Here is a 27,602-nt window from a genome sequence, read left to right on the forward strand (position 1 = left end):
TTAAACGTGGTTGGTCCTCCTGTGCACACGAGGGTAGTTTATGCTACAACAGATGACCTCCTGATTATCCTTGGCTGTCACTTTTGTCTTGCTCTATTTCAGGGATTCCCCCAGGTTGTCTTCCTGTTTATGTGACCCCGTTGCTCCCTACTTCCCTCTCCCAGACCCTCTAAACCCTTGTTTGGAACACCAGCATTTTACATCTGTTCTAGGGTATCTCCTTGGCTTGAGACCATTTACACTCCAACTTTAGCTTTTCAATGAAATCTGTGTTACCCTGATTTTTAGCATCACCTGAAGTTTTGGGCAAAGACACTCTTTCTGATAACTCCATATCCCTGGAGCTTTCATTGGGCTGTCAGGCACCTGTGACTCCTCTCCAGCTCCCGCCGCAGAAGAGGGGGACTCTCTGATACCTGCTTCCAGGGGTAATTTCTCCAGTCCAGTGTCAGAATGACCTTTCTAAAACACAAATCACATCATACTGCTGACTTGCTCAAAACCCTTAAAAGGCTTCCCAACAGGAAGCTTCAGCAGAAGGTCCATCACCCTTAGGCTTCCATGACCTGACTCCTGCCCACATCTCTAGCCTGTTCTCATTCCACGTTCCTCTTTGCCCCTATATTCCTCTCATCCTGCAATCCTGTGGTTCTGTAGATGTGCAGAACTCCCCCACATCTTTGGGCTTTTCCATAAGCTTCTTTCTGTGTGAAATTTTCTCTCCTCATCACTCTCACAGGGACACATAAGGAATCATCAGTGCAGTAGGAAGGGGGAGGGTTCAGGAAAATGGACTGGCTCAGACCCTACTGAGAGTGGGAAATAAATTGATATAATCTCTTGGCAATAAGTAGCAAACTTTTCCCCCAAAGTACCAACTGCTAACTCAGAAATTCCATCTCAAGGAATCTAACCAAATGGATTAATAAGATAAATGCAAATATATATGAATATATACACACATATGCATGAATATATATATATATATATATATATGAATGAAATAGTCTTTGCAGCATTGTTTATGATAGCAGAAAACTAATTTTAAGAACATGGTAAACAGAATGGCTACCCACTCCAGTATTCCTGCCTGGAAGATTCCATGGACAGAGGAACCTGGTGGGGTACAGTCCATGGCGTTGCAAAGAGTCAGACACGACTGAGCCACTAACACAGTCTGATGATCGGATATTATATAGAAATTAAGAAAAAATGATATTTCTCTATGTATTTATCACATGAAAAGATATTGATCATATATATTATGTGAAGTGAGAGACTCACAAAACTGTGTGCAGAGCATGGCCCATACACATGTCTATACCTAGAAAAAGGCTGGAAGGCCAATATGAAATACTAATGATAGTTTTCTCCCTGCCTTGGGAGTATGAATAATTTTTATTTTCTTTTTAATGCTTTTATTTTACAAACTATTTTTGCTGCCAGTAGGAATTATTGCCAAAGAAAGAAATGAAGATGCCATTTCCGTTTTAGGAGGAAAAAATAGAGAACAGATCACAAGTACCAGAAGGTTGGCTCTTACCACTGTCACATTTCACTCCTCGCCAGCCCACGTCACAGTCGCAGGCACCATCACCCAAGGGTCCTTGATTGCATCTCCCATGGACACAAGTACACACTAAGTGGAAACACAGCCATGCATTGTCAGGTTTTTGACCTGTGTTCAATAACTCTTGATTTACTACAAAGGTTCACTTCTGCATTTGAATTCTCCAGTCCACTTCCAGATAATTAGTGTCACTAATGGGTGGGTGCGGGAAGGGATTGGATTCCCAGGAAGGGCAGGGGGCATAGGAGTGTGCTAAATGGTGAAACAGGTTGTGCTTCAACAAAGACCACCCTTTGGGGACTGTGTAGCACTGCGGGGCAGTGACCCAAGCAGTGTGAGAGCGTCCTTGGCTCAGGTTATCAGAGGAGCCAAGGTTATGTGGGATCCCTTGGGATGGAACCATGTTTATTCCCTAGGAGTAGGTTTCAGAGAGAAGTCTGCTAGGATCCTATAAACCTGGTGAGACACTGCCTTCATTGACTACACAGAAATGCAGATTCCTTTGTTATGCAGCAGTGTGGTGAGTGTCTTTAGGAACTGGAAGAAAGCTAAGGATGCCTTTCTCAGAAAAAAGCATTCAGCCTTGGGGGTTTGCTGGGCCCTGTGAGGATCATCTGCGGATCCTAGGTTAGGAAATCCTGCACAAATGCAAGTATATAATTCTCCCATATAACACAGAAAAAACCAGCACAGTAATGCCAATTACATATTATACAGCCCAATTATAATGATTCAATTATATATTGATTTTGTCTGGCTTGGGCTGGCTGATGAGAAAACAGTGATAGCCAGGTCACACGCATGACTCTCAATAGAAGGTAGAAAAAATGCTTTGTTTTCCCATCACGGATTAGAAAATCCCTTCTTTCCTGTCAGCCTCCTCATAAGTGTGTGCCCCTGGCCACAAGAAAGTCAGGGTGAGAGACTGCAGGTGACTTAGCTAAAACAGATCACAATTTTCGTAAAAACAACATAAAGCATGTGGCTGGCTGTGTGGGCCAATAGAGTAACCATCACATAAAGGGCCTGATTCAAGAACAAGGCTTTGGAGGGCAGCAGGGTGTGCATTCAAATCTCACCAGGTGTGACGTTGGGGGAAGTCATTCAACCTCTTTGCCTTAAGTCTTCATTTGTAAAAAGGGGGCATGAACACTCCAGTATATATGGTTTCCGTGTGGATTAAATGAGATAATGTGCACAGAGTTGATTTTCAAACAATCACACAATGTCCAAAACTGAGTGTAACCACAGAGACCAGGGCCCACAGACTAATACAGAAACATGGGTGGGTTGGACAATGTCAATGAGCAGACTGGAGTGGGCTGGTAGATGCAGGTTAGTCAGTACAGAAAATGTTTGGCGTTGCTGCCAGTGCAAATTACACAACACGGACGTCCTTGTAATTCACATGATAATGGCGGCGGGGGCGAGGTGGTGGGGGGTGGATTCCAGCCTGCCCTGGACACCAGCTGGTTAGGGAGCACGTATTTAGACTCTTTCCTCCTGCACTTCCGGTTGGTTTGGGGAGCCCGCTGCGGGTGGTGGGGTACGCACCTTGGTCGCAGTGGATGCCGTACTTGCCCTCAGCGCAGGTCTCACAGGCCGTCCCGCTGAAGCCCCGCCCACACTCACACACGCCTGTGCCATTGGCTCCGTCCAAGCAGATCCCATTTCCGAAGCAGACGTTCTCAGGTTTCCCTGGGCAAGGCTGGCACTGGGGGCCAAAGTAGCCCGCGCAGCATTCTCTTGTCTGAAACAGAAGGGCCAGGCTGGGTGGGGACAGGGCCATACCGCTGTCCTTTGGACGTGTCCAGCCACAGTGTGGACATTTTGCAGGCGGGACTGCATGCGTGCCCGTAGCCTTAAACATGTGGAATGGTTATAAGGGACGGGGACAGCATCCCCCAAGAACGGGGCAGGGGGCATGCAATTTCCACGGGTGCCAGCACCAGCATGGAGGCTTCTGCTGAAGAGCTAGGAAGGACCTGAAGGAAAAAGGCAAGCAGGAAGAGAGGGTGAAGAAAAGTGAGAAGGGAGGAGGGGCAGCAGGAAGAGAGTCATGTAGGTGATGCCAGATGGGCCCTGTTGTTGTTTAGTCGCTAAGTGGTCTCCGACTCTTTGCGACTCCATAGACTGTAGTCTGCCAGACTCCTCTGTCCATGGGATTTCCCAGGCAAGAATACTGGAGCGGGTTGCCATTTCCTTCTGCAGGGGATCTTCCCGACCCAGCGATGGAACCCATGTCTCCTGCATTGCAGGCGGATTCTTTACCACTGAGCCACCTGGGAGGGGCCCTGGTCATCCCCAAACCTGGCCCCTGTGTGTTGTGTTATTTCATCTGGTACTGAAGGTTGGGAGCCAGGTGAGACCTCTGATGTTCTATAATGACTCTTATTTCCGGGAAGCCCTGCAGGATTATCTGCTTGCTTGGGCCTGCTTTTATTCTTGAGTGCACTAAAACACAACATCTCCTGCAGCTGCATGCTCCACAACTTAACAGCTGAATCACTTGCCTCTAGGATTGGCAGAGGCTGTGTCTTCTGTGAAAGGAGTGGGACAGGATGTTATAGAGAATTTTCCTGCAGATTCCAAAGCCATAGCCGAGAGGTCCCTAGCCCTGGGGTTCCACTTTTCTAAATGACCAGGTGCCCCTGTTCTTGCTTTAGGGAGTTGCCCATTTCCTGTCTCTTTCCCTTTCTTGTGAGAACAGGAAGATCCTCTTAGCCTCCTGGTCCCTCTGTTTCTTCATCATGAGACTGAAAATTGCAGCTGTCACCAATGTACTGACTTGTAGGGCTATCCTGAGTTTTAGTGCTACTCTGGCTATTTTGAGTGACCACTGTAATGGAGATAATGAGGGGACTTCCCTGGAGGTCCACTGGTTAAGAATCCGCCTTGTAATGCAGGGCATGTGGGTTTCAGCCCTGGTCAGGGAACTAAGATCCCACATATCATGGGGCAACTCAGCTCATGCACCAGAACTAGAGAGCCCATGTGCCACAACGAAAGATCCTACATGATGCAGTGAAGGTCTCATATGCTGCAACTAAGACCTGATGCAGCTAAATAAATAAATATTTAAAAATAATGAGAAGGAAGGCAAGATGGCAGAAGGAATCCATGCAAAAGCACTTTGAAAAGTATAGCATATGATCATGTTTCTCAATATTACTGCCATTGTTAGAAGGCTTATTAAATTGTTATACTCACAATGACGGTTTTCACACACTTTGGCTGGCACCCTAAGAACGGGGATCGCCTGCCCATGAAATAAATGGTATAGAGACATCTCCTCATCTCTTGGCCCTATGAAATAACAGCAATTATATTAATATTAGCTTTTCAGTTAGGACAAAGCTTTCCAATCTCTGAAAGCAAGGGGGTGGGTGATACATTGCTGTCTCTCTAATTGAAATGTTCTGGAAAGGGAGGGGGTCGGCTTCTTGGAGCTGCTTCATAAAAAAGAAAATGCAACATTGAAATGTTGGCTGCCAGAATACTAGGTGGCAAAATGCAGATAATTATCCCTTAAAGTGATACTCCATAAAGAGAACTTTTCTTTAGAAGATTAGTTAAAGTTAGGAAGAATCATAGAGTATCTCAGATAAAAGCATCTTCCCAACCCTCCACATTGAACTGAGACTTAGTTTCTTTTTATTTATTGGTTGATGGTTGCCTGGTCTGAGGCAGGATTAAAGCTGTTTACAAAGACTTATACAAGAGTAAATGCAAACTCAAGTAAGAAGAGTCAGCATTGTTATTGTCATAAATTGCTATTGTGCCATGGAAGGTGCGTGTGTGTTGATTCTTTGTAATTGTTGGATCCTCTGAAGCACTTTTTTCCTGTAAACAGGTATAAGAAACATAGACAGGTCATTCATTCAGAGATATGTGTATCGCCCCCCAAGTCTGTCATGTGTTTCTTTGCGAAAGTTAGTTATAACTTCAACCATAAAGGGAATCAGGAAGGTGGGACTCCTCAAGGCTTGAAACAGTGTTTCTGTGAAGTCCACTTCCTCTGATAAGATATCCTGCTCCTGTCCTCAACCAGCTACTGGGATATGAAAGATGTAGAAACTGAAAAATCCCTTCTTCCATTGGGCGCTGATTGAGATGAGCTCCTGTTTCTATTTATTTATTAATAAAAATTTGGTTCAAATTTGCTTTGGTTCAAAACAGTGGATTCAAGACTTTAGAAAGATGCATACAAGATTAAGAAGGTGAGATTAAATTAAAACCCAGTGAAGGAAGGAGGGCAGTGAAATGAGGTGTGCTGGAGACTCACTTTCTAATTCAGACCTTCCTGTGATCCAGAAACAGTTTTATCAAAGAAGATATCAAAGAAATACTTACTAGCGGTTTAGTTCCAAATGGGCAGATGGGCGGCTGGGGACACTTTCCACACTTTCCCTTGGTAAAACACAGAGGCAAAGTGAGTATTTCATGGTTATTACTTTTAATCAAAACAAGGTTGCAAATATTTTCCAGACTTGAGGCTGAAGGTTTCAGGCTATAGAAATGCAAATCAGAAGCTCATCTGGCTAACCTCTTTCCTGTCCTTTGAGCCAAACACTTCAGCTACTTCGGGTCATGGACATTGGAGCATCACTTTCTCCACTATACATTTCAGATGCATGTAATTTTGTAACATGTGCGAGTCTTAACTCAATTAAATCCTAATTCCTTTAACACCAACTCTCATTTATTGAAAACCCGCTATTGAGTGAATTGGGCCAGACTGTGAGATTAAAGAATGCATCACCCACAGTGCCCCCAGCCCTAGGGGCACACTGTCCAACTGAGAGCTCAGCATGGAGGTAATACCCACTGTCATGAGACAAAGATTCGCAGGTGAAGAATGACAGACATTTTAAAAGTATCAGCCTGTTGCAAAACAGGAGGAGGCCAATGTGACTAGTTCTTAACTTGGCACCTATGGATGGTATAGCTTGGTCATTCACAGCTCTCGCTCTGGGGCCAGACTGCCTGGACTTGAACTCCTTCTTTGCCACTTGGTAGCTCTGTGAACCTGGGGATGTCACTTAATCTCTCTATGGCTCATTTTCCCCATCTGCAAAATGGGCAGAGTGATAGTGCTTACTCTGTAGGGTGTTGTGAGGATTCCATGGGTTAATACATGTAAAATGTTTGGAGCAGTGCCTAGCACATAAAAAGTGCCCAACAGATGTTAACAGTTATCATTATTACTGAGAGAACCTATACCATCTCATGGAGTAAAAAGTCTCAATTACTTGTCCTATATTATACTGAAATTATCCATTTCCATATTTTCTCTCCTGGTAGATGATGGTGGGCCCAACCCTGCCCATGGGTGTACAGGGCTCCTTCCCTATGCCTATGCTGGGCATGACACATTTTCCTCTTGAGGAAGACCATGGCTTTGAAATCCTGCTCAACACAACCCTTCAGGCAGCCTTTCCAAGGCATACAAGGCACTAGACTGTGAGCCCATTGAGGGCAAGGGTCATGTCTTATTTATTTCTGTAGACCCACAACCAAGTATGCTCTTAGAGATGTTCCTTTAGTGGTTTTTTGAACTGAATTGAGATACTCTGATAGATGAGTCCCAGGCTTTCAAAATTATAAAAAATAAGCCAACACTCTTTAGTTACATCATTGGTCTTGGATAGAACTTACTCGTACGATAGTAGTGTCGTTAATGTCACATCTATTCTTCTGAATTTCCAGCACTTTCCCCAAGCCATGGATCACTCCCTTGTCAGTGGCTACATTGGTGTAGTTTATCGGAGCCTCATTTACATAGAGCTGTGAACAGGAAGGTTAACTATCAATTTTTACTACAGTGGTTTTAAGGGAAATAAGGACGATAGGGATTGGAGGATGTCAACATGATGCTAGCCTAGGAGATTCTGCAATATTCACCTGGCAGGTACAGCACATTGTACAGGAGACAGCTCTGCCCTAGGAGAGGGGAGTCTGAGTGACAGTTCTGCACCTGGTGCCTTCTATCTGTGTGACCTTGGGCCAGTTGCTTTTCCTCTTTGAACCTCAATTTCCTCCTTTGTAAAAAGAAGAGGTTGTTCCTGATAATCTCTAAGTTTTCTCTCCATCATCCAAATGATCAGTTTTCACTGTTCAGAAAATTCTGAATCACGATCACTATGTTAGTGCCATTGATAATATGTCTCCAAGGATGTGCTCAGCTGTACTAGTTATTGGTGGCCTCAGAGGTGTAGATGCCTTCCACAGCCAAGACATAGAGAATGAAACTTAGCACCCTTTTAGCATATCTCTGCTTCCTGGTTACCTTGCAAGCACCCCTCAGTAAGACTAAATTACCGTTATACGAGATTAAAAATAGTATTTGAGTGTTTTAGAGTTTGCAAAAATGTGTTCTACCAGATAAACCACTTTCTAGGGTGTGGCGACTGCTCAGAGGTCTGCATTAACCGTATCATGTTTTCCTTGGGGCTTCTCTGGTGTCCGCAGGACGTTTGTACTGTCTTTGTTTGTACCGTCTTTGCCTAGTGTGTCAGTAAGTGTGTAAGACATGGGAACTAAATTTCTAACTTAAATTCAACTTTGAGTTATAACTTGTTTGGTTTTGATTTTTTTAAATGGGAGGATATCTTAATGATTGTTTAGTGCAAAATAAGTAAAGCCATTAATTCATTCCTGAGTATAATTAATATAACTGAAAACAAATGGCTGTTTGAAAACCTGAGGGGTCATACTTGTGTGTGTGTATAGCTGTAGCAGGGCTGAGGTTGGGAGAAGAGGGAATTCTTTGTTGTACTAAACAGATGTCAACTTCATATCTAATGAGCATTTAAAAATGATTACCATCTCCCAAACTCCCCAATGCATCAAGAGTGAAGTGACGCTATTAAGTGTTTAAACTTGAACTTCCACCGACTGTTAAAGTCCCTGATGATTTACTTGGACTCAAGTGAATTTCCGTGGGATGTTGGGCAGAATCATGACTGAGGTGCACAGAAGTGGTCCAGGGCCTGTGGAGGTTTGGAGAAGCAGCAGGGGCCTCACTTGTGGAGTCAAAGGGTGATCACAAAACAAATCTGCAGAATTCCAAGAGGCTGAGCTGATTTAAAATATCAAAATGTCAGAACTTCTGATGTTGTAATACTGTTGATTTGGCATAGAAAAATCTGACAATTTTTATTATGAGATATACTTGAAGAATTACAAGCTGCATTAGAATTTTGATCTGAACACAAATCTCTTCATTTAGACAGCATTTTCCCACATCTCTGTTGTCCTGAGAGTGAATGAGTTATCAATAAAAGCAAAACCTCTATTGTAAGATAGAACTATTTAAGATAAAGTCTCTATTGTAAAAGACAAAAAAAAAAAGCTCTAGATCAAAGACTTTTCAAACACATGGAAAATAAACATGACAGAATCAAAACTGATTCAACTAACCAGAATATTCATTTCTACATGAAGAAATAAACGATAACAAAGATAAAAACAAACATATAAGGTCCTTATCAACAAAAATTGCCTTACCTGGAAAAAAAAAAAGGAAATGTATTTAAAAGGATCTCCTCAAAATTATTACACAATAGGTAAGATTATTTATAGGAGTCAGAGGGAAATATTTGGCATTCGATTATTCTCTAAGTAATGAAAAACCAGAAAGACTTAAAAAAAAAACAACCCAAAACCTGAGCATGTTAAGAAAAAAAGCAACTGTACACAAAATTCACTTGGGCTTCAGTGATGATAACACTGAGAATATTGATTCCAAAATTGTGCTTTTTAAAAAAAATTCACTTTTTTACAGGGAACAATATTACCGCTTAAAAATTTGGGATTAAATTTTCATCATTTTAATATAGTGCTTAGTTTCTCCTAAATAATCATTAGTTTTTATTACCTTTTCTTGTGAGAATTTATACCAGAGTCACATAGTGAATTTCTTATTGAATTTTCCGATTGATTGTTTCACTGGTTATTTGACATAGGTACATAGAATTGCATACTGAAATGTTTAAAATATGTATTTAGTCTCAATTCTTTTTACAAATTCTAAACACTTTAAGTGCTTAGAGGTTGTGTGAGATTAATACTGGGATACTGGGGTGGGGGCAGTTGGCCCTAGGTCTGCAGTCTGTATGAACAAGCAATGGTAATATTGTTCATTCATGTGGCTGCTGGATCCTTCCTTCACATGTCAGGTGGCTCCTTACACCCTGGGGCCATGCCACTTTGGGGGGTTACGTTTGTCTGCCAGGTTCCCTGCCATCTTGGAGGTGGCTTGGGGACTGTCTGTTATTAGGAAGCAGAACTGAAGGGCCCTGTGACTGTTGGGATTCAATCCCCAGACCAGTCAGACCACACTGATGGTCTGAGGGCTGGTGATGGGGTGGACAAGGGGGAGCTTCCCAGTCTGGCCTAGTCATTACTTTGTGGTGGAACACAGACAGCTGTCTGCTGTGGATAAGGCTGAGGAAGTGGTCATGAAGATTATCCAATGCGAAAGTGATGGCGGATGGCAGAGCTAGGACGCCCATTGTTTTCAGAGGAAGGATCGCACCTGGTCATCATGGAGGAAGAAGCCGAGGAGGTAGGAGAAGCCCAGCATGGTCTCCCGGTGCATGCCATTGTGCAGGTCATTCTTCAGCAGCTTCTCCTCTAAGACCACGTGATACCTGAGTATGTCTTCCTCCTGGATGACACACAGAAGGGAAAGTCAGCCCACAGGTCCACCAGTCCCTGGGCACTCACTGGGCTACTCACTGGGCATCATCCCAGCTGCATCTCATCACGCTTGCAGTGGCAGCTGAATCTGAATGGCAGAGACCTGTGACTCCCAGAGTGGTTTTATCATGTTCCCCTCTTCTTCAAGACGCCAGCACCAGCCTGGCAATGCCTTCTCCAAGGGCCCCCAGGGACCCTCCTCCAACATCAGAGCCACTAGACGAATGGGCCCTGCCCCTCACAGGTCTGAGTCACTGCTTCTCTGGGCCCCTCCATGTTTCTAAGTTTTAGTTGTCCTGACCTCTTTCTTTTCTTCTCCCAGCCTTTGGGGTTATAGATGCTTCTATGCTATCTCTATTTTACCTTTCAATTATATTTATATAGCTTTATACCCAATAAACAATTCATAATATTAAATTTTTTCTGGTATGGTTTCTGTCTCCTGATGGACCCTAATTTTTTTTTTTTTTTAGTAATAATTTTTACCTTTCTATACTAATATCTTTTTCATGGAAGGGCACTTTAAACAGACTTGTGAATACATGTCAATCTCAAACTCCCAATCTATCCCCCTCCCCACACTCTGATAGACTCTGATTGGTGCAAGGACCAAGCCCCCTCCTCTAATGTCCTGTTGGGACAAAGTACCAGCATGGGACAAGTGAGGAAAGAAGATTTAATTTTAAATCCAATTCAAAATGTTGATAACTACAAGGGGCTGGTTAAAAATTTTTTTTTTTTTTTTTTTACTTAATTGAGGTTGTGTTTGTGGCTGAAAGTGATAAGCCTTTCTGCACGATTGCCTGAGGTTTTATCCCAGGGCAGTTAATGAATGTTTTCCGCTACACAGGTTCAAAGGGATGGGGGAGGAGTGGGGAGACAAAGAAAAGATGATTTCCACTTCTGTTCCAGGAGTGCTGCTCGCTCAACATTCCAGTTACAAAAATCTAATGCCCAGAGTTTTCATCTAATTGGAGAACTAAGACCTACTCACCTGCAAAGACATTTCCTTATATGAGGTGTAGAAGTGCTATGGGGTGTACAGATGGTCTGAACTCAGAGGCAGAAGAGATTATCTGCAGCTAAGGGGCCAGTTAAGGGCCTCATAGTCAACAAAAGAGTCCAAAATACAGTAGTTGGGTGCAATCTCAAAAATGACAGAGTGATCTCTGTTTGTTTCAAAGGCAAACAATTCAATATCACAGTAATTCAAGACTATGCCCCAACCAGTAACGCTGAAGAAGCTGAAGTTGAATGGTTCTATGAAGACCTATAAGACCTTCTAGAACTAACACCCAAAACAGATGTCCTTTTCATCATAGGGGACTGGAATGCAAAAGTAGAAAGTCAAGAGATACCTGGAGTAACAGGCAAATTTGGCCTTGGAGTACAGAATGAAGCAGGGAAAAGGCTAATAGAGTTTTGCTAAGAGAACGAATTGATCATAGCAAATACCCTCTTCCAACAACACAAGAGAAGACTCTACACATGGACATCACCAGATAGTCAATACCAAAATCAGATTGACTATATTCTTTGCAGCCAAAGATGGAGAAACTCTATACAGTCAGCAAAAACAAGACTGGGAACTGACTATGGCTTAGATCATGCACTCTTTATTGCCAAATTCAGACTTAAATTGAAGAAAGTAGGGAAAACCACTAGGCCATTCAGGTATGATCTAAACCAAATCCCTTAAAATTATACAGTGGAAGTGACAAATAGATTCAAGGGATTAGATCTGATAGAGTGCCTGAAGAACTATGGACAGAGGTTCATGACATTGTACAGGAGGCAGTGATCAAGACCATCCCCAAGAAAAAGAAATGCAAAAAGGCAAAATGGCTGTCTAAGAAGGCCTTACAAATAGCTGAGAAAAGAAGTGAAAGGCATAGGAGAAAAGGAAAGATATACCCATTTGAATGCAGAGTTCCAAAGAATAGCAAAGAGGATAAGAAAGCCTTCCTCAGTGATTAATGCAAAGAAACAGAGGAAAACAATAGAATGGGAAAGACTAGAGATCTCTTCAAGATAATTAGAGATACCAAGGGAACATTTCATGCAAAGATGGGCTCAATAAAGGACACAAATGGTATAGACCTAACAGAAGCAGAAGATACTAAGAAGAGGTGGCAAGAATACACAGAAGAACTATACCGAAAAGATCTTCATGACCCAGATAATCATGATGGTGTGATCACTCAACTAGAGCCAGACATCCTGGAATGCAAAGTCAAGTGGGCCTTAGGAAGCATCACTAAGAACAAAGCTAGTGGAGGTGATGGAATTCCACTTGAGCTACTTCAAATCCTAAAAGATGATGCTGTTGAAGTGCTGCACTCAATATGCCAGCAAATTTGGAAAACTTAGCAATGGCCACAGGACTGGAAAAGGTCAGTTTTTATTCCAATCCTAAAGAAAGGCAATGCCAAAGAATGTTCAAACTACTGCACAATTGCACTCATCTCACATGCTAGCAAAAGTAATGCTCAGAATTCTCCAAGTCAGGCTTCAACAGTATGTGAACCATGAACTTCCAGATGTTCAAGCTGGATTTAGAAAAGGCAGAGGAACCAGAAATCAAATTGCCAACATCCATTGGATCATCAAAAAGGCAAGAGAGTTCCAGAAAAACGTCTATTTTTGCTTTATTGATTATGCCAAAGCCTTTGTGTATATCACAACAAACTATGGAAAACTCTTCAAGAGAAGGGAATACCAGACTACCTGACCTGCCTCCTGAGAAATCTGTATGCAGGTCAAGAAGCAACAGTTAGAACTGGACATGGAACAGCAGACTGGTTCTAAATTGGGAAAGGAGTACGTCAAGGCTGTATATTGTCACCCTGCTTAGTTAACTTATATACCAGGCTGAATGAAGCACAAGCTGGAATCAAGATAGCCGGGAGAAATGTCAATAATCTCAGACGTGCAGATAATACCACCCTTATGGTAGAAAGTGAAGAGGAACTGAAGAGCCTCTTCATGAAAATGAAAGAGGAGAGTGGAAAAGCTGGCTTAAAACTCAACATTCAAAAAATGAAGATCTTGGCATCTGGTCCCATCATTTTATGGCAAATAGGTGGGGAAACAATGGAAACAGTGACAGAATTTATTTTGGGGGGCTCTAAAATCACTGCAGATGGTGACTGCAGTCATGAAATTAAAAGACACTTGCTCCTTGGAAGAAAAGTTGTGGCCAACCTAGACAACATATTAAAAAGCAGAGACATTACTTTGCCAACAAAGGTCCATCTAGTCAAAGCTATGGTTTTTACAGTAGTCATGTATGGATCGGAGAAGGCAATGGCACCCCACTCCAGTACTTTTGCCTGGAAAATCCCATGGACGGAGGAGCCTGGTAGGCTGCAGTTCATGGGGTCGCTGGAGTTGGACACGACTAAGCGACTTCACTTTCACTTTTCACTTTCATGCATTGGAGAAGGAAATGGCAACCCACTCCAGTGTTCTTGCCTGGAGAATCCCAGGGACAGGAAGCCTGGTTGGCTGCTGTCTATGGGGTCGCACAGAGTTGGATACAACTGAAGTGATGCAGCAGCAGCAGCACAGATGGATATGAGAGTTGAATTATAAGGAAAGCTGAGCACGGAAGAATTGATGCTTTTGAACTGTGGTGTTGGAGAAGACTCTTGAGAGTCCCTTGGACAGCAAGGAGATCCAACCAGTCAATCCTAAAGGAAATCAATCCTGAATATTCATTGGAAGGACTGATGCTAAAGCTGAAACTCCAATACTTTGGCCACCTGATGCAAAGAATTGACTCATTTGAAAAGCCTCTGATACTGGGAACGATTGAAGGTGGGAGGAGAAGGGGACGACAGAGGATGAGATGGTTGGATGGCATCACCAACTCGATGGACATGAGTTTGAGCAAGCTCCAAGAGTTGGTGATGGACAGGGAAGCCTGGCATGCTGCAGTCCACAGGGTTGCAAAGAGTCAGACATGACTGAGCGACTGAACTGAACTGAAGGGGCTAGAACCAGCTTTCCCGAGGAAGGTGAGACTGGACTTGATGGATGGAGAGGATTCAGGAGGCAAGGAAGGAGGAAGGGCAGCCCTCCTGAATGAGGTGGTGGTGTGCGTGTGTGGCGGGGGCTTCCCTGGTGGCTCAGTTGGTAAAGAATCTGCCTGCAGTGTAGAAGACCCAGTTCAATCCTTGGGTGGGGACAATCCCCTGGAGGAGGAAATGGCAATCCACTCCAGTATTCTTGCCTGGAAAATCCCATGGACAGAAGAGCCTGGAGGGTTCCTGTGTGTGTGTGTGTGTGTGTGTGTGTAGACAGGAGCAAACACACGTTTTCCATCTTTAGGTCTATATGACATCACTCTGGTTAGACCACATGGTGTCTGCAGAGAATGGGAAGGGAGAGAGCAGTGGACCAACAGCGGCTTAGCGGGACTTCAAGTACCAGCCCTGTCTCCTTAGCATCCCTTACCCCATATTAAGTTAGAAGTGAAAACAGCACACTTGCTGTGCAATTACAACTTTAAACTTGTTCCCTTGCTATGGGGCTGGGGGTAGGACACCCCTGGGATCCTTCTAAATGGAAAGTCTGCTACCAGCACTGAATAGAAGGTAATTGTGACCAGTTTGTGGAGGCTGTAAGTACCTGGGGAGACAGTCTGGACTTAGTCACTGAGGAAATGGAGAGCCACCCAAGGGTTTTGAGCCAGAGAGTGAAGGGATTGGAGCTTTTCATTGGGTTGGCCCAAAAGTTCGTTTGAGTTTTTCCATAAGATGTCACAGAAAAACACAAATGAACCTTTTGGCCAACCCAGTATTATTTCACAAAGTCCTTTGAAAAAGTTTTGACTGTTTATCTCCAGATGTTAGGAATCAGGGCAGACAGAGATGGGGCGACTAGGAGGAAGATGGAGACAGTCCATTCCCTCTAGGTCCCTTGTGCTGACAGCTCACTGTGCGGGACTGGGGAGAAGCCAGGGAGGGGAGGAGGGGTGGCTATGAAGATGCTTCCAGATTCCTGGGGAGACTGCATCTTTGTGTCTATGAGCCTGAGTGTGTGCTTCCAGGGGTATGGATGAAATACATGAGCAGCTCTGGCCTGGGGGAGGTTTGGGTATGAGAGTCTCTGCTTGAAAGTGAAAGTGAAAGTGAAGTCACTCAGTCGTGTCCGACTCTTTGTGACCCCGTGGACTGTAGCCTACCAGGCTTCTCCATCCATGGGATTCTCCAGGCAAGAATACTGGAGTGGGTTACCATTTCCTTCTCCAGAGTCTCTGCTTGAGTTTCTGTTAAATAAGCGGATACTCACAAGGCAGTTTTGATGAAAGAGTGACATGGTACATGGTAGATCAACTGAAAACTTTAAGTGCTTGAATTTCTGGAAAATAATTTCCTGAGTTATTACTGCTAATACCTACCAGAGTTGTGACCTTCTTCTCTCGGATGTAACTCTCGATGGCATCATTGTTTGGAGCAAACACTGTGTAAGCATCAGCAGCCTCGATCGCAGTCGCCAGGTTATATTGCTGTGATGGAGAGAGACAGGAGCACGTGAGGGACTTCTGTTCCCAGGTAACCTGAGCAGAGGATCATGCAGAGGATGTGGTACTTGCAATGATGTAGCCCCGGAAGCTGGAATAGTCAGGCATCTGGTCCAGTCGGGTGAGCAGGTTTGGTAAGGAGCCAGTTAGACCTCTCTGGGGAATCAGAACCTGGGAAAGAAAGTCCCAAAATTCTGTTAACTTGTGTTGGTAGGGCTTCCTGCTCTCCAATATACTGGTTCATGTCACAACAGTATGTAATTATAATGTTGTTGTTTAGTTGTTAAGTAGTGTCTGTTCTTGTGACACCAAGGACTATAGCCCACCAGGCTCCTCTGTCCATGGGATTTCCCAGGCAAGAGTACTGAAGTGAGTTGCCATTTCCTCCTTCAGAGGACCTCCTGACCCAGGGATTAAATTCACATCTCCTGCATTGGCAGGTGGATTCTTTACCACTGAACCGCCAGGGAACCCCATGTGATCCTGAGGCCACTTCAAGTTGAAACAAGACATTCTCTGATAGTTTGCAAGACTAAACAGGAGTGTATAGCTTGGGGCATGAAGTGGGTTGGATTTCAGCCCCATTCCACCCGTAGACCAGGCCCCTCTAGGCAGGGAACAGCCTGCATAGCTGTTTGTGGTGGCCCTGACAAGAGGGACCACAGAATCCAATGGATAGATAGAAAAGGCGCTCCTCGAGGAGCCAGTGCAACCCAGAGGTTAAGTAGCAAACTTGAATCAGTTGACACACATCCATGAACCTTTGTGTTCACACAAATTTCTTCTTCAACCCAGTTGCTTAGCCATAGGAGCCTCATGTGTCCCATTTGGCAAGTGAGGAGAATGGTACATACTTTCTTAGGGTTGTTGTAAAAACCAAACGGGATGCATGATACTTGGCATGATGCCTGGCACCTAACGGGCTGTCAATCATTCCGATTTTACTGCATGTCAGGTGAGGTGGTAATGCTGATGCAGGACAGAGAGAAGACGCAGCTCCGCCCCTCAGGACGAGCCGTCACACAAGAACGGCGCGCGTGACCTAGTCCATAAAGGCCATCAGACAGGGGTGCACTTATGTCAGATGGGTTCCATATCAGAAATCCCACAGGATTTCAGGGGAAGGAAAAGGGAATAAAACTGAGATTTACTGTGGCCTCACTAGGCAGCACACATTGAGAGAGACGGTGTCGCTCAATCCTCAAAGGGAGGGAAAATGAAGCTCAGAGAGGTTGGGTAACTTGCCCAAGGTTATAGAGTTAGCTGAATGCCTGAACCCAGATCCTGTATGATTCTAGGACTTACGTGCTTGCCACTATGTTAATCTCGGTGATGTGGGTTGTAGAGATCAGGGAAGGCGTTCATGGAGGAGGTGGGACTTTGAATTGGTCCCATGATAATAACGCTCAGTATAGGAGATGGGTTGGGGTGCCATTTTACTGATGGGGTTGTGTTCATCAGAAATAAAAATATAAATGATAAGAAGAGGTAATTTCATGATTTTTTTTTAAAAAGTGTACTTTGAAAAGCCAGGATTGGAGAAAAAAAGCACTCTTGGTAATGTTGCTTTCTGATAAGTGAAGCCATAAACTCAGCATGGTTCTCTGCAAGTGACCTACCACTTGCTCATAAAATGTATTTCTTTATGCCTCTTGTTAATACAAGAGACTTGCAAGGTCTTTGCAAAATATTGCACTCAGAAGTCTTATAAGAAGTCTCCCTTTCCTGAACAGAAACTGTTAACATATTCTGTAACTTGAAATAAAAAAAGGGAGTATATAAGTGTCAAATGAGAGTAATTTTAGTTAAAATGCAATTAGTTAATTGTCTTTTCTGCTGCTGCTGCTAAGTCACTTCAGTCGTGTCCGACTCTGTGTGACCCCATAGACGGCAGCCCACCACGCTCCCCCGTCTCTGGGATTCTCCAGGCAAGAACACTGGAGTGGGTTGCCATTTCCTTCTCCAATGCAGGAAAGTGAAAAGTGAAAGTGAAGTAGCTCAGTTGTGTCTGACCCTCAGCGACCCCATGGACTGCAGCCTACCAGGCTCCTCTGTCCATGGGATTTTCCAGGCAGGAGTACTGGAGTGGGGTGCCATTGCCTTCTCTGAATTGTCTTTTCTAATCTTCTACTTTTCAAAATTTTCCAATATACCCTAAATTCTAACTTTAAATTTAAATGAAGTTCTTAACATAGTAACTAAAAATTATAGGATAGTCTAAAAACTCATTTTCCATTTAATTTTTTTCTATGTCATGCCTTGAATACTGTTGAATTGCATTTGAAGAGAAAATAAAAATTCCACAATATCTTTTCTACCATTTTCCTTTTTTTTTTTCTTGGGCACAATAACGCAGACAGGAGAGGACCAGTGACACATACATAGCTGCCTTTCTTCCAGTTCTTGATTAAGTCCCGTGTGGGTTATGGACTTCCTAATACTAAGGTTCTTGGGCGCCTTGTAAGATGGTCTCATAAATAAGAGATATACACGACTACACTTTATATGAACCCACTGCAGGATACAGGCATAAGTAAAGAATAACTGAGTCTTACTGAATGAGTAGAGCCTCTAAACGGTTTTAAAATAAAAATAATGAAGCAGGTTACTTTTATATTAAGGCTAAGTACTCCCCCCCCACCCCACCAACGATACTGTGTAGGAGGATAAATAACACAAGGAGGAGAGGCCAGATGTGCAGGAGGGAGCGATTCTGTACCTTGTTGATGATGTGTATCACTCCATTTGTGGCTGCATTGTCGCCGTCAATGACGGATGCTCCTTCGATTGTGATGTTCTGTAAATGCACCACAGTGAGAAGGTGAGTCCCTACAGAGTACACCCGGGGACTGAGTGATTTCTAGGGTTTCCACATTTTGAACAGTAGTGACCTTCTCACTTTTGGACCATGACGTACAGTTAGAAATATCTTAAAACTGTGAGCCATTTGATCTCTCTCTCTCACACACACAACTGAAATGAAATAATAATTTCCTCTACCATGTGGGAGGCATCTGATTGATTCTACTCCATTCTATTGCATTAAAAAAGTGCTGGCTGAGGCTCACTAAACGGATCCTGCAGTTGGAAAAGCACTGTAGATAGCATGGTGGGTTGAATTGTGTCCCCCAAATTCACATATTGGAGTCCTAACCCCCAGTGCCTCAGAATGTGACCTTATTTGGAGACAAAGTCTTTATACCAGGTAACTGAGTTAACATGAGGTCGTTGTCATTGCTCGGTCACTTAGTCATGTCTGACTCTTTGCGACCCCACGGACTGTAGCATGCCAGGCTCCCCTGGCCCTCACTATCTCCCGGAGTTTGCTCAAATTCATATCCATTGAGGTCATAGGGTGGACCCTAATCCAATATGACCAGTGTCCTTATAAGAAGAGGAAATTTGGACATAGGAACTATGTAGGCAGAACACCATGTGAACACGAGGACTGCCATCTGCAAGCCAAGGAGAGAGCCTGACCTCCCAGTCCTCAGACAGAACCAACCCTGTCCACACCTTGACCTTGGACTTCCAGCCTGCAGAACTTTGAGACAACAATTTCTGTTGTCTAAGCCACCTAGTCTGTGGTTCTTGGTTACAGCAGCCTTAGCAAAATAACGCAGACAGTTACCAACTTTACAAGAATATGAAATGCATGGGGAATGGAGGTGAGCAAGCCTAAATGCACGCTCATGCAGCCACCAACCAAGTATGACACAACTGGCCTCTGCTGTCTTGGGGTTCCTCTCCTCTTCTCCCACCACTGCACTTTGAAATTCTTCCTGGGAACTCTGGATCCTGAGGGGACTTGTCTCATCCTAGGCACATCAGCAGAGGTCCTGAAGCACATAACACTGGCCACCTTGCACCTCTCTCTTGGTTACAGGGGGACATTTATATCAGACATAAGAAAGAATTCATTATGATTGTGTCTTTGATAGTTACCCCCTCTAATTCACAGGTCTTAATTGATTTACTTCTGAAGCTACAACCCTGGGATGAACCTTCCCAAGGTGAGTGTTCAGTTAATGCTTGCTCAGAGAGTCAATGATTTTAAACACTAGTGGAAAACCACCCATTGACTGATATATGCAAGTAAGGTTCTAGAATTATTGTAACAAAATGTAGAGACCATGCGGCCCTATGTAACTCTTTCCTGCTTTCTAAAAGGACTATTCTGATGAAGCACATATGTTTATGTAATACCTAAATAGATAGAACCTTTTCACAGCACCACTGCTGATGGGTAGGAAGGCAGAAATGCTTTAGAGCTGCAATTCTAGAGCATTCTGACCGTGGCCCACAATCCACTGATGGGGTAGTCTCACTTCCCAGTAGACCGTCTATCCTCATTTTGTGCAGTTCATAGAAAGAGCTTTAAATCACTGCTGCATTCAGCAGGGCAGCCAGACCTCCTTACAGAAAACCGAATCTAAGTCCTTGAAATGCTATAGAAAATGCCAGAAGGTGAGCATCTATAGGGCTCCCCTCTTCCTGTGCACTATCCTGTCTCCAGCACTCTGATCAGTTCCTGACATACAGTAGGTGTTCAGTAAACATCTGCAGACTGACTGACTGACCCTAACTTAGTATAATATTGTAGTGATCTCTAATGACTCAATCAGTAGGTTACCAATAACAAGTTCTTAGCCACACATAAAAATCCAAGTTGTGAAACTCCACTGCCTTCACCCAGAAGAAGTGAAATATTTGTCTTTCTGGATCAGTCTGTGGTCTAATAGAAGAGCCTGTGGCCAACCAGTGGGGAGAGAGCCTCATCTTATAGGAGTCCTGCTATACAGTAACTCTGTGAGTGTGTGTATCAATATATGTTGATAGTTGTTGAAGCTGGGTGATGCCTACCATGGAGGTTTATTCTCCATCTATTTTTGCTCATGTTCGGAAATTTCCATAACATAAAAACTTCAAAGTATGATATGAACATATGTCACAAGTTTCCATTGAACAGACCCAATACGGTGCTCTCTTACCCCATCTGCCTTCACCAGCTGAAGGAAGTTGCCCTGCAAAGATGTTGCCAGCATGTCAGAAGGTGACAGGGCCTGCAGATCGGCCACTCCGTATGTGCCCAGTAGTGTATGGTACCTATAACAATAGTCCATAAGGGCTGTAATGAGATATTGATGCTTGAGACAGTGGTGTTGGGAGTAGTTAAGAGGGTAGGTTCTGGAGCCAGACTACCAGATTCAAAATCTCCTCTTGAAGCTATTGGCCATGGCTTCTGGGGTCAGTTATTTAATCACTCTGTGCCTTGGTTTCCACATCTGTAAAATGGGAATAATTATAATGTCTATTTCACAGATAGGATTAACTAGGTTGTATGTAAAAGCAGTTAGCAGAGTTGGCTGTCAGTCATGTTGACTACTTCCATCCTGGGGGAAAGAGCGGGGCGGGGGCAGCCCTAGAACATGTTCAGTTGCATGGACCTCAAGGCCCATGGGGCCCACCTCCACTGCACTTCATTCACACTGATGCTAGTAAGACATCATGAAGAACAAAATACATAATACGTACTTTATGAGGACAGGGATGTTGCTCTTGGTCAACCAAAAGGCTTTCTCTTCTTGGTCCATGTCCGCAATGGCTTGTCGGGAGGGCACAAGGACAGTAAGATTTGAGGTGGTCGACAGCAGGTGTTGTAGGGAAGCATTCTGAATCCCAGAAGGAAAAGAAAGTGGCCTGACTCATGTCAGAGGATAAACGGGGCTGACTTAATCCTTGGCAGAAATCCAATATCCCATGTGATATCATTTCAGAGATACTGGGAAGGTCCTAGGGATTCCATTCCCAAATCCATCCCACCTACTGACTGATGCCTCCACATTCCTTCTGAGACTCATTATTTTTATTTAAATGTGTGAGCCTTGACAAAAGGTATATCTTCCTAATCAGGTCACACTTCAAATCATTATCTGTCATTTACCCTTTAGTTTAAACGAAGAGGCAGAGAACAGTCTTGACAGGATCATGTGTGTGTGTGTATGTGCACACATGTGTGCAGAGACCCTGAGAATCCTTGGATGCCTTTGGAATAAGGATGGTAGGAAGACTCCAGAAACAGTTTCAGCAAGAGAGAGAGACTGGAGGCCTGAAATCAAACTTTATCTATTTGCCTAGAAGTATTAAAAGTTCTGGGTAGAAGCTTTGACGGGCTTATGTTTAACAACTGGCTCTCCAGAAAAAACAAATAAACAAAAGCCCTGGTTTGCAATGCTTGCTGATTTCTGTGGTGTAACTTCTCCCATCATGGCTGATTTCCAGCCGCCATCACGACAGCATTGAAAGAGGAGCTGGGAAAGCTGTGCTCTTGCAAGCTGGGATGAGCGGGATACAGCACACCATGGGCAAACTCACGCATGTGGGTGGGTCCTATGGAAATCAGCACCTGCTGTAGGGCCCTCCTCTCCCACGTGATGGGAGTAGGAGAGACCCCACGTGGAAGCAACAGGAAGCTGTCCTTCAGTGGCCGCTGACCACACACTGCGTGCCTTGGCACCTGTCTTCTTAAACGGGACTAAACACTTGTCACAATGGCTGCTGAACCTGCCATCTTGGGCCACTTGGGCAAAGATGACAGAGATTCAGAAAATTGGGGATGCTGGAGATCAGGTTCTTGGTTTTAGAACTTTCCAAGGGAGAGGGGACAGTTCCTCAGGACATGTTGGGCTGAGGGCAAAACCCACATGAAGTGTGCTAGGATTGTAGCTATAAATGCCAAATCTAACTTGGCAAATTACTAATGATGAAGTATATTGAGTTTATAAAAAGACCTTTTTTTTTCAATGAAGAATGAAGCCATACATATATATTCAGGTTGGTTGAAAAGTCGATCACCCCAGCTTATCCTAGACTAGAAGTACTGAGCCCTGGTTGCATGCTAGAATCACCTGTGAGGTTCCTGGTATACACGGATGCCCAGGTCAAACCTCTGCCAATCAGATCAGAGCATCTGGGGGTGGGAGCCTAGGCATGGCTATTGAAAGACGTGTGTTCCACATGGTTCTAAAGTGGACTCAGGGCTGAGAACCACTGCTCTAGACGACTGCCTTCCCTCCCCCACCATTTTCAGTTTTCTATTACATGCGGTCCGTATCTCTAAAATTATATATATTTCCAATCTTATTTTCAACAAAGGTACTCACATTTATCCACTGGTTAAATACAGCTGCAGCGGAGAGAAAGGACAATTCCTTATTCATTTCATGCAAGAGAGGGAGGAGAGAGGAGAGAGAACACAGAGGAGGATCAGTGAGAGGCACATCTGGGCAGCTCTGGGCATCATCCTTGCCAGCCTTGCCCATGTCGACATGAATGATGCCCAGGCTGGATGAATCCCCATGTTGCCAGAGCCATGCAGTTTCTTTCATGCTTATTGGCTCAAATTATCTTCTATATTCAAGGTAAAGGAGTATTTCCAGAAAATTCAAATGAAACAACAACCTCAAGTTTGTCCAAATCTATTTTGGTTGTAAGGACATGGCCACCCAGTCCCTCAGAAGGGTCACAGGGCTCAGTAAACTGCCCGCTTTCAGAGCCAGCATTGAGCAGGACCTTGGGACATGGAACCAAACCACCTGGGTTTTCTTTCTGGTTCGGCCCTTTCATAGTTCCTTAGGTCAGGGGTCCCTAACCTCTGAGATCTAATGCCTGATTCTCTGAGGTGGAGCTGAATAATAATAATAGAAATAAAGTGCACAATAAGTGTAACATGCCTGAATCATCCTGAAACCATCCCTCCATCCCCAATTTGTGGAAAACCTGTCTTCCACGAAACTGGTCCCTGGAGCCAAAAGGCTGGGGGCTGCTGCCTTAGGCAAGCTACTTCATCTCTCTGGACCTCAATGTTCCCAGCTGTAAAATAGGGATGATAAAAGCTCTGACTGTTAGGGTTGATGTGGCAGTTGGAAAGGTTAATGTTTTTAAAGTGCTTAGAATAGAGGCTGGCATGTAGGACACAGTAAGTTTTAGCCACTGTTATTTCTAACTAATCCACCATGCTGCTGCTGCTGCTAAGTCGCTTCAGTTGTGTCTGACTCTGTGCGACCCCATAGATGGCAGCCCACCAGGCTCCGTCGTCCCTGGGATTCTCCAGGCAAGAACGCTGGAGTGGGTTGCCATTTCCTTCTCCAATGCATGAAAGTGAAAAGGGAAAGTGAAGTCGCTCAGTCTTGTCCGACTCTTCGCGACCCCATGGACTGCAGCCTACCAGGCTCCTCCATCCATGGGATTTGCCAGGCAAGAGTACTGGAGTGGGGTGCCATTGCCTTCTCCTTATCCACCATGGGGTTTGTTAATGAACATATATACTGAACCATCACAATTGGCACCAGGTTGGAGTGAGGGAGGCCGTAAGATATGAAAGAGAAAAGCTGGCCCCTGACCTTATGCAACTTATAGCTGTTTTGGGGATTTTAAGATTTGAAAAGATAACCCAGAAGGCTAGTAGATTAGTGACATTTGAAGGTGTGATAGAGTAAGGAAAGCTCTGGACTTTGAGTTTAAAAAGGCTGGGTTCAGTTCCCGGGTCTGCCATTTACCAGCTGTATGATCTTGGGCTTAACCTCTCTGAGAATGCAAGAGCATCACCTGAATAATGATTATAATGACAGCTTGCTCCTGGGATTATGAACATTACATGCATTAATGTATGTGAAAACATTTTAAAAACTATTGAACACCACGAAAATGGCAATAACAATTTGGTAACCCACTCCAGTACTCTTGCCTGGAAAATCCCATGGACGGAGGAGCCTGGTAGGCTGCAGTCCGTGGGGTCGCAAAGAGTCAGACACGACTGAGCGACTTCACTTTCACTTTTCACTTTCACCCACTGGAGAAGGAAATGGCAACCCACTCCAGTGTTCTTGCCTGGAGAATCCCAGGGATGGGGGAGCCTGGTGGGCTGCCGTCTATGGGGTCGCACAGAGTCAGACACGACTGAAGTGACTTAGCAGCAGCAGTAGCAGCATGTGCAAATTTACCAAAAGACAATATATCTCAGAGATGTCTTAACTACTTTTTGAAAGTAGTTGAGGTTATTGAGTAAGTTGGTAAACCCTGGTTAAAAAGTAAACCAGTTTAGTAAGTGATACAAGAACTGAGGTGCTCGAGTAATCTCTTCAGGGAGAGGAGGGTGCGAGCTGGAACTGAACACAGGGGAGAAAGACCCAAGGCAGGGTCTGTGGGGGAGGGGAACAGAGCTGGTGTTGAGCTGGGAAGGTGACAGCTCAGGTAAAATGGTTGGAAGGAAACTGAGTTGAGGCCCTGTGAGGTCCTCGCAGTGCCAGGCGGAGGACTTGGACTTGATCTTGTTTTCCCAGGGAGGAGAAAAGCATTGTGAGAGCAGGATTTTAGGGTTCTAAAATTTTAGAAAATGTGGCCATGGACAGTGCAGAGAAAATGTTGGGTTTAAGCTCCATGGTATGGGTGTTGGGAGATGGGCCTAATGGGATGAAGAGGAGAAACAGGTGCAGTGAAGGGTGGGAAGGACCCTGACAGCAGGGCGGCCATGGTCAGATGCTGCAGCCATCAAAGAGCATGTTAGGGCAGGCGCAGCCCTGGCACTGTGAGACCAGTGGTTCCTATTGAGAGGAGGCGCAGGAACTAAATGCCAGTGAGCTGAGCAAAAAGTGAGTGAGGATAAAATTCACCAACTTACTTTCTCATTGTAAAAGATCTTTATGAACAGTAGGAATGAAGTAGGAAACATGACAAAGACCTGCCCTCCAGAGGTGATAGTCCAGTGGGGTGTGTCCTATATTGACAGATTGTGCTGATGGTTAAGAGCTGGGCTCTGCACATAGACAGCTGAGTGAGCTGAGGAAAGTTTGCTTAGGCTCTCAGTTTCCTCATCAATAAAATGGGCATAATAACAGCGTAAGCCCAGAGGGTTGCGATGAGGTTTAAATGAAGTGTGGCTGCCTGTTAAGGATTTAGTAAGATGCTGGTACACAGAAGGTGCATACAGGTGCACACACACATACCCTAGATAAGGGTAAGCACAGCGTGCTCTGGATACCTATAGAAGGCCTACAACCTGGACAGGATTGCCCAGGAACTCAGCAGGTGCCAGTTATTTGCTCGTTTGGGAAGTCTGGGACTGGAAAGAGGCAGAATGGCAAGAAAGAGAAGACAAGACTGCTTTGGTACACAGAAGGTGCCAAATAAAAGTTCCCTCCCTCCAATTTGTAGAAAATTTGTGACCCATAGAGCACATATGCCATTTGTGAGAAGTTGCTTGTTTCAGACAGAATCTCCTGGAGCACGTGATTGGTAGAGAACTTTAAAGGCATCCTAGCCAAGAGTGTTTGTCTTTTTCTTTTAAACTGGAAGATTTTTGTCTTTATGATTCTGTCCTGAAGTTGCTCTCAGAGGACTTACCACTGCAGCATTTCCATAGCACAGAAGGCCGTCTCCTTCATAGCCCTCTTGGCAAACACAACTCCAGATGCCGGAGGAAGTAAGCTGACAGGTTGCCTGATACAAAGGAGATGAGAGAAGTGGTCTGCTTTCCTAAGTAAAGCATTAGATCTGAGATGTACCTGTGAATACTTGGGCTCTGTCTACAGTGAAATTCAGGACTGAAAGATTACTAGAAGTAACCCACAGGCCCTCAGCCCTTCCTGCAGGTTTGGTATAGCTCTTATGGAATCACAATTAGATTCTTTTCATCCCTGTCAAGATTTAGTGAGCAGAAATCAGGACACATGGTTAATGTGAATTTCAGACAAACAAAGAGGCTTTTGTATACGTATGTCCCATATACGATTTGGGGGCACGCTTGTGCTGGAAAAGAATTCACTGTGTATCTGAAATTCAAATTTAACTAGGTGTCCTGCACTTTATCGGCAACCCTATGCTCATTCTTCCACAGCTTGGAATGAAGTGGAAGTTCCAATAACCTCTCATGTTTGGAATATCAGGGCTTAGTCAGCCTTAAATTAAGACTGCTGGAGTTTCTTCAGCTTTGTGAAGTGCTCTTATGACTCTTGGGTAACAGATACTGTAGGGACATCTCCCATTTTTTCTTCTTTGAAAATCACCCACCTCCCCACATATACTAGGGCTGGGTCTGGTAGTCCTGCTCATGTCATCCTACTCCCTGGCCAGCACTGACTGGCCCATATGTGGACACCTGGACCCAGCTGGGCTGGAACCTTTCTGGTCCAGACCCTGGTCAGATCCTTTCTCCTATGAGTAAGAATTAGGACATGGGATGCTGTTGACTTAGTGGGCATCACTGGTAGATGTCCCTCTAAGAATGGGAGTCAGATATTCCAAGATGCAAAAAACTGCACTAAAATTTGAGAGAACGAGACAGAGACAGATACAGAGAAAGTAAAGGCACAGAGAATAGCAAAATGAGAAATTGTGTGGTCTCAGAGGATTGATGGGAAAAGCTGCCTTGATCCTGATTCTAAGCCCTTGGGAAGTTTTGCAATTCCTGCCTATGGAGATACCCTGGGGGCATGTGTCCAACAAATTCCTTTTTTGCTTAAGTTGATTTTTGTGGATTCTGTTATTTGCAACCCAAAGCATTGTGATTAAGTGTTTTCATCGGTTCTGATGCTGGCTGCTTAGTGATGTTCTCTTAAAAACATGACCATGACCAGCTCTAACATCTGTGCCTACTTTTCCCTAATTTAGACACAAGGCTCAACCTACCCTTGAATGGGCATTTTCACCAGTAATTTGGGTTAAACTCTGTTATGACATTCAAAATGGGAATCTAGTTACCCTTTCAACTATTCTGTTGATTTAGAATTGCCAGATTTAGCAAAT

The 27,602-nt window shown here is 44.2% G+C and overlaps 1 protein-coding gene across 1 annotated transcript in view; it reads right to left on the reverse strand.

Moving 5' to 3' along the window:
- Window positions 1-27,602, reverse strand: part of STAB2 (stabilin 2) — a 168,632-nt gene that overhangs the window by 65,080 nt on the left and 75,950 nt on the right. Inside the window, exons 27-39 of the mRNA XM_070370245.1 lie at window positions 26,202-26,297; window positions 22,964-23,011; window positions 21,336-21,472; window positions 20,792-20,906; window positions 18,520-18,597; window positions 15,873-15,971; window positions 15,678-15,785; window positions 10,110-10,241; window positions 7,229-7,357; window positions 5,924-5,980; window positions 4,781-4,876; window positions 3,125-3,320; window positions 1,544-1,639 (exon numbers count right to left, since the gene is read on the reverse strand). Of these exons, the coding sequence (XP_070226346.1) occupies window positions 1,544-1,639; window positions 3,125-3,320; window positions 4,781-4,876; window positions 5,924-5,980; window positions 7,229-7,357; window positions 10,110-10,241; window positions 15,678-15,785; window positions 15,873-15,971; window positions 18,520-18,597; window positions 20,792-20,906; window positions 21,336-21,472; window positions 22,964-23,011; window positions 26,202-26,297 (1,387 nt within the window). The remainder of the gene's footprint in view (window positions 1-1,543; window positions 1,640-3,124; window positions 3,321-4,780; window positions 4,877-5,923; window positions 5,981-7,228; window positions 7,358-10,109; window positions 10,242-15,677; window positions 15,786-15,872; window positions 15,972-18,519; window positions 18,598-20,791; window positions 20,907-21,335; window positions 21,473-22,963; window positions 23,012-26,201; window positions 26,298-27,602) is intronic.

The sequence above is a fragment of the Bos mutus genome, chromosome 5, assembly GCF_027580195.1.
Source record: "Bos mutus isolate GX-2022 chromosome 5, NWIPB_WYAK_1.1, whole genome shotgun sequence".
Taxonomy (NCBI): Eukaryota; Metazoa; Chordata; class Mammalia; order Artiodactyla; family Bovidae; genus Bos; species Bos mutus.